Source organism: Eschscholzia californica, unplaced genomic scaffold (genome assembly GCF_041429995.1).
Source record: "Eschscholzia californica isolate CP2 unplaced genomic scaffold, dmEscCali1.0.p SCAF_1, whole genome shotgun sequence".
Taxonomy (NCBI): domain Eukaryota; kingdom Viridiplantae; phylum Streptophyta; class Magnoliopsida; order Ranunculales; family Papaveraceae; genus Eschscholzia; species Eschscholzia californica.
In genome coordinates this window covers 86,082,767-86,090,699 of record NW_028238198.1, presented here as the reverse complement: position 1 = coordinate 86,090,699, position 7,933 = coordinate 86,082,767, and the positions used below count along the sequence as shown (strand labels likewise).

General features: G+C 34.8%; 1 protein-coding gene across 1 annotated transcript; it reads right to left on the bottom strand.

Annotated features, from left to right (window-relative positions):
• Window positions 1-4,989: 4,989 nt before the first annotated feature.
• LOC147570533 (1-aminocyclopropane-1-carboxylate synthase 3-like) lies at window positions 4,990-7,505 on the bottom strand. Its single transcript, XM_086672736.1, has 4 exons — window positions 7,251-7,505; window positions 6,989-7,120; window positions 6,358-6,518; window positions 4,990-6,240 (listed from the first exon to the last, which is right to left on the bottom strand). Exons 1-4 carry the CDS (start codon window positions 7,395-7,397, stop codon window positions 5,259-5,261), a joined length of 1,422 nt encoding a protein of 473 aa, XP_086528862.1. The 5' UTR covers window positions 7,398-7,505; the 3' UTR covers window positions 4,990-5,258.
• Window positions 7,506-7,933: the final 428 nt, after the last annotated feature.

The window sequence follows — 7,933 nt, the reverse complement described above, 5'->3', positions numbered from 1 at the left end:
GATTTTGGGGAATTAAATAAGAAAAACGGATATTTTTCAAAACAGATTTTCTCTCTCATCCTTTCAGATTTGGAATCAGATCAAAGACCAAATTTTTCTGGGATCAATTTAGCGTGATTTGGGGGTTAATATACAAAATGTATATATCACCTTCTCTCACTTAACTTTCAGATTTGGAAAGAGTATATTTCTGAGATCAATTAGCGTGATTTGGGGGTTAATATACAAAACATATATATCACTTTCTTTCACTTAACTTTCAGATTTGGAAAGAGTACATTTTCTAAGATCAATTTAGCGTGATTTTGGGGTTAATATACAAAATGTATATATAACTTTCTCTCACTTAACTTTTAGATTTGGAAAGAGTATATTTTTTTTAGGAACATTACAACATTTTATTTCGTTTTTACTCATACATAACCACACATCGAATACAAATTATGAAACAAGTTCGTAACTTATGTGTTATTCATGACGAGGAAACCATCATTTGTCATGTATACAACGTAATTTATCAAATATATATGTGTCATGTCCAATAAATTACACATAATTTCATTTAAATTACACATCGTTTACATTTTGTTACAAAAAAAGACGTACAAAATCTTCTCTGGTTCAGAAATGGTGCCCATCCATGTACTCTCCATTTGTAATCTTAAATAAGACAAACAACAGTTACACGTTTTAAATCATTTTTGATGAATTTGAAATCATGCCCTGTGTTCATACTATATTGTCGAAGAGCATATCGAAATGCTTTTGCACCACCAGGAAACAACTGACCAATTTCAGTACATATTTGTCCCAACCATCAGATTTTAGTTTTTTGGTCTTACTTAGATTGGATGATTCTGTAGGAAATTCAATAAGTAACAACAAAACTACAAAAAGAAAAACATATACATTTGTCAACAAAACATATAATTTACTAGAAACGACGTGTATAATGGAGTAAATTATAATACTGTTTGTTAGACTTCATAATGTATTAGGAGACAAACATAACTTTAGTTTGAATCACAAGGCCACTGTTATGTGAAAAAATATGTATAATGTGCAGTAAATTACATATAATTTTTAGAAGATTACACAATGTTTACATTCTGTTATAGTATAATTATACGAAATCGTCAGTGGTTCAAATGTGTAAAGCGCGATAAAGTTCATATAATTTTTTGCACAATACACATTGTTTACATTCTGTTATAATAACATTGTACGGAATCTTCTATGGTACAAATGTGTGATGTTCAATAAATGCACATACTTTCGTGTAAAGTACACATCGTTTACATTTTGTTACAAAAAAAACGTACGGAATCATCTCTGCTTCAGAAATGGTACGATTACCGGATCTAATATCAAAAAATCTTCTAAAAATCAACATCTGTAACCTAAAACTACTGAAAAGTAACATAATACATGTAGACAAACACAATATAATCCAAGAAAATGAATTTGTAAACTCGGATTAAATATTAATCCGATAAATCGGTTATGAAGATCTTAGAGAGAGAAAATCATGAATAATGATGAACAGCAACAAGAGATTATACAGAGATGAAACCAATTCATAAATAACTTTAAAGATGATGATGACATACATTAAAAAGAAAGATTAAACTTGTCGATCTTAACGAAGGTACGAACCTGAATCTGTGATGATGGAAATCGAAATAAACAATGGAGTTTTCAGCTGGTCTAATGAAGATGAAGCAGATTTCGAGACTTAATAATGAAGGTTGAAAAGAGGATTCGGTTTTAGAGAGAGGACATTAATAGTTTCCGTTTTGGAGAAGAATGAAGATAAAATTTCTGTTAATATGATCGTGATTGGAGAGAGAAAGTGGGAGATAAAAATGAAAAACGGATATTTGGAGATTTTGAAAATCAGTTTTTGTTTATATAGAAAGTTAGATTAGGTATATTCTAGGGGTTTGTGTTTTCTCTAGAGATGGATACAAATGGACTAGATTTTCATTTATGTTAATATTTTGGTTTATAAACCTATTTTAGGATTAGAGAGGATTAAATCTGTGTTTCACTGTAGATTTTTAGACCATAAGCCCAAAAATTCTTCCAATAATCAAAAGCATCAAGTCTACTACACGAAATAACAGCAAAGACTAAATGTAAATAACAGAAACTCAAATTAGTTTGCCTTAAAAAAAAATTCAAATTTGTTACTCCTAGGAACTAATTCTTCAAAGTAAGATTGTGAGGGGCCGTATTAGCACTTCTAGTGCAATACGACAACACCACGTGTCTTTCATAGACCAAATCCCGTAACAGCTGTATTTCCCTTTTAATCTCCACGGGGGTGATTTTGAGCCGTCCGATAAGAGGGTTATAATAACCCTCGAATCCCCTTCAATGTGAGCACCATATAAGTTGTGTTCTTCCACTAACTCTAACCCTAACTAGAAAGCACGAAGCTCACTGTGCAGAGCCGAAATCGGTGAAAACCTAACAAATCTTGAATCTATAATCTCTCCATAGCTATTCCTCATAACCGCTGCATCCACTGCTCCTTCCAGTCTGTAAGCACCATCCACATTGACCTTTATATTTCCGATCGTTGGGGGACCCCATAGGTCAACCTGTAAATCACCAAAAGAAGGGATTGAAAGATAAATATTAGGGCTTCTTTTAATTGTAACCACCAAATGCGATCGAGATCTGAGTTTTGATGTTTGAAATGGAGTTCATTTCGATTTTTCCACTATGTCCAGAGGAGATAAGTATACTTACATCATATCCCATTTGCTCGTTCTCCTTTGTTTAGTATATCCTGTAGATTTATGATTAGATCTTCATAGACTCTCAAATGTCCAGATTCGAATGCCTCAGACATTTATAGACCTTCAAATGTCTGGATTTGAATGCCTCGGACATTCAGAGACTCTCAAATGTTTGGATTTGAATGCCAAGAACAATTATAGACTTCCAAATGTCTATAAAAGTCCCAATCCACTACCCCTAAAAAAAGGAAGAGTGGACTCTTAATTTGAGACGAAGGGAGTACTTAGAAACACGAGTCCTCCAGGTAAAGAAGCATAGTGCTAAACAAACAAATACAAAGCCAAATCATTTGTCCCAAACTATAGCTTAATTTCCGCAGAACTCAAATGCAATGTAAGGAGCATGTATAGGCGCCTCCCAAAGCTGCTATAGGGGCCTCACCAACAACCCCCTCTTCTTCTTCTAACTCTTCAATTTTGCAATCTTAAGCCTGAAAATCAATCAAAGATTAAACTAACAAAAACCGATTAATCTATCAACAAGTATGATCGTTTAACATCATGAAAGAAATGAAAACTCCTTTCTCAAAAACTAGATCTGAAGCAAATCAAACCTAAAGTTCTCAAAACCCAGACCTTAAGCTTGAAGATTAAACCAGTCCGAGCTTGAAAATAGATCAGTGGGTTTCTGATTTTGTTGATTTCTTAGGCGACAATTGAAAAGAGATAGAGAAAGAACTTGAGGGGTCACACTGACCCAATCCGAGACCATGCTTTGGGCCTTGAACTTGTCAGTCCGAGTGGGGGTGCCTACAGTTGTCGGGAATTGACTACGGTCAAACACTCACAGGAGGCCCTTATAGTGATTTTGGGAGGCGCCAATATTAGACACTTCCATTCATGTATAAAGTTCCAACATACCATCTCTAGGTTGTTTGAAATCCATGCATGCACATCCATGCATGCCACCCTAATTTCTGCACAAAACATAAGTTCTTTTGAGCAAGGAAAAATTAGGTAAAGGTGTTTTGGTGTTAGCCTGTTAGGACAGACCAGGGATGATGTTTATATGGCCCATCTTGTCTGTACTGAACTATGGCCCTAAACCTAAAGGGATTAGGATGGAGGTGGGTGGGGCCGTGGGGGGCATATTTGGTTGATCTTCTATAAAGTGACAGCATGAAAACTAAAAACCACACATTGCAATCTTCACTTATATGAAATTGAAATATAGATAAAAATTGCAGGTTCTTTTATGTTCTATATATATTCCCTCTGGACTAGCATTATGTACAAGGGCCTACAATTATTCTTGATTCTTCGTGTTATAATCAAACATGGGAACCGGTGTAACATCCTCATTAATTTGGTTCATGTTGGAAGATATATAGATAACGCGTACGACCTCTCATTGTCCATCTATATTGATTCGACATCAATCATATACATATATCCTCATTGTTTGTTTGTCATTGTCATTGTGGACTGTATCTACTTGTGGATGAATATTTGGGATGAAAAGCTTAGAGAGGGGACCCTTTTAGTGTGTTATTGTGAAGTAAGTTTTGTGGAAAAACAGATTGAAAAGCTCATGAAAATGTCTTTGATTTTTTTCATTTTTGTGTCTTCCTTTAGGACTTATTTGACATAAGAATGATTGATTCTGACCCAAACACTATCCTTAACTAAAGGAGCATTGTTTGTCTGTCCCTCCCTTCTACCAGTAAAGAGATCATGTCAAGTACATGTGCGTTTTTCGTTTGAGATTCTTTCGGACTCCATGATTGGTTACTAATATAGCAATGTTAGGGCAACCCTCAATTGGGTTATTTGCTAAACGATTTTGAGCCATGTACTAAAATGAAAATAAAAAGACTGTATGTACGTATAATGGTTTTTCGATCGTCAACACAAGTACTCAAGAAAAGTAATTAAAGGAAAAACTTATTTATGGTGACTACACGACCTAATGCCAAAGTTTTTATGGTGACTACACGACCTAAAGCCCAATCAAACTCTAAAAATATATTATATACATCTACACTCGTGCATGTTCAACATAAAATTCTCCTAAATAGCCACAAAAGAAGCTTTATCTTTTTTCTTTTGTCAATCTTGTTCTTCACTTTAATTTGCTTAAACGCCATGCGCACTAATAAATCACAAATTCCACATTAGTCAATAAAGTGTTTTTTTTTTTGTTGAACTTACAATATAAAGTGTTTGTTGCTAAAGAAAAATGTAGAGACTAGGTACATTAAATATATTTAACTTAGAACAAAAAAATATATAGGTAGCTCAATTCACCAAATGTAAACCCTTCGTAACACTCGAACGTCAGTTTTTCAAGTGAAGAGATGTACATATTACTGCCCCATTGAAGTGGGCTTCGTGGCCTAATGCTGTTTTTCACTAAATACATACCAAAAAACAAAGAAAACAAATAGCAAAACTATGTATTGATTGGATACATAGAATGACCGACGATAGTTTTCATACATTACTTGAATTCTAACGTTGGGAGTCGTCTTCACGAGACGATAATCGGGATACCCATTTAGTTAAACAAAAGATATCCATTCTTGAGCTTGTCGTTATCAATCTTGTTATGTTTTTGTCCATAGTAATCGTTTCGACTAAGTCTTTCATTCGTCTGAAAGAGAACTTTAATGTATTTTCACTCATATTAGCGAAACAAACACGAAACCAACCTGGTTCATTACAATGACAAGAAGAACCAGGAGAAATGTTCAATCTTGATTCAAAAAGAATTCTCCTCCATAGTTCTATTTCAGCATTGAATGTCTTAGAACTTAAAAGATGTCTCAAATCTACCCAACAATATAAACCAGCATTGCTTCTTAAACAACTAATACCAACACTTTTAAGACCATTAACAAGCATGTCATGTCTCTTCATTATCCTTGTTTTGTTCTCCTTTATATAATTGTTAGTGAATTTCTTGTCTGAGAGCATTTGAGATATAAGAAATTGAGTTTGAGAAGAAATGAGACCAAAACTTGACATCTTAGTTGCTGCATCAACAACATCGTTGTTATTAGAATAAATTGCACCAATTCGAAATCCTGGAAGACCAAGATCCTTAGAAAGACTATAAACAATATGAACACGGTTCGAGATATTAGTTTCATCTTCTTGTTTTTCAAGGTTTTTCTCCATTAGTATCTCCGAAGCACTAACAAAGCTGGGTGAACCGAAAACAGTACCCGAATATATCTCGTCACTTATTAGATGAATGTTTTTATGAGTGTCGACAAAGTTAATGAGAAGATTGAGTTCGTTTCGGGTGATGGTTGTTCCTAATGGATTAGAAGGATTAGTGATTAGTATCCCTTTAACTTTCAAGTTTTTCTTTTGGGCTAGCTTATATGTTTCATCAAGTGAAGCTTTAGTTATTTGGAAATTATGAGTGCTTGAACAATGTATAGGAACGACTTCCACTCCCGTTCGCCATTTGAGATCTTTATCGAACCTATAAGATCATCAAATAAGAAACTGAAGTAAGATAGTAGATTGAATTTATGATAAAGTTGAAGCTTTTGTTTTGAAATGCAGCTAATATTAACTAAAGAATGTAATGTCAACATACCCTGGATAGTAAGGAGTGGGGAGGAGAAACGCTTCGCGGGGGTTGGCGAGGCAAAACATGAGAGTTTCATTAGCTGCAGTTGAACCAGCAGTGAGTACAAGCTTGTCCGGATTATAGTTTACTTTGTTTCCTCTTATTTCCGCCATAAAATCCACCAATGACTATGAGAAAATGATGAAAGTGTTTTAATCAGTAACAACTCTGAGTAAATTTTGAAACCCGCTCTGGTTGGGTGGTAATGCATGTGATAGTCCCACATCGCTCACGAGAGCATCTGGAGCTTGGACTATAAGTGTGCATTCAAGACCTTTTGGATGAGCTCGTAGAGCCCCTTAGTCAAAACAAAACAAAACAAAACAAAACAAAAAAAACGTACCCTTATTGGGTTTGAGCTTATATTAGGTGTGAGAGACGAGGACAATATCGATATATATAACTGCTAAAAGCTTAAGACGTCACAGGTAAGGTGGGTATCTCTCCACTGAAGACCATCATTTCTAACTTAAGGTTTCAAAAACTCAAGTGAAGTTGAGCTAAAACATCAAATGGGTATGTCCATAGGCCATAATCATGAAAATATTTCTTGAGTGCATGTGTAGTGAGGAAGATGAAAAGCAAAACTCATATATACCTTCTTGAAAGATGGCAAGCCATGATAATCCTGGAAGAGAGCAAGTTCTCTGAATATTGATTCACCATTTAGCTTGAACCCTGAAGGGTCAGGGTTGTTTTCGATCCAAGACTCAACAAGATCAAATGAGAGCTGCAATTAAACCACACGTAAAATAATGGCCGGCCGGACATTGAAATATATTAGTACTAGTATTGTGTGTAGAAAAGGAAAAATGCATGTGGGTATACATGTGGAATTAATCTAGCTAGCTAGGGCTGACCTGATTTTCAGCTAGTCCCATCTGAATAATTCCGGTAGGGTTTCGGATCTCGTGATAAGGGTTCTTTTCGTATTCTTCCCATCCAAGGAAATAGGATGAATCTTGGCCATGCGAATTGCACGTGACTTTCTTAGATAACAATGTCATGATATGTTTAGATAAACTAACTTGTAACCCTAGAGATAGTGAGAGAAAGAAGAGCTTCCCAGTTTAGAGAGATAGAGATATAGAGAGAGAGGTTGCAAATTGAATTTGAGTGGAGAATGTTGGGAGTATTGAAGTGCAAATATATAGATAGATGCTGATGAAGAATGCCACATGGACAAAATCCCAAGACTGATTTGACCAGATCAAAATGAGAGATCATATTCAAAGTCTGTGGGTTTGTCTTTTGATTCTATGTTATTTACACACAAGCAATCCATAAGACTATGGTATAATTGAGTTTGAAATGAAACAAGACAGACTTTGGGTAGAAATTTTATGAGCCCACTTGTGATCTACCGTTTAATGGATTAGAATTATTGGAAGTACGAATCATAACAAACCACATAAGATTTATGTTCAGAAACTACCTAGTTTTTCTCGTTCCCTATCATTTTTCAAGGAGAAGAGTAATGTCATGCAATCTGATTGAAAACAACTCTTTAGCCTTACTTCTAAGCCCCCAACAATTCTACTTC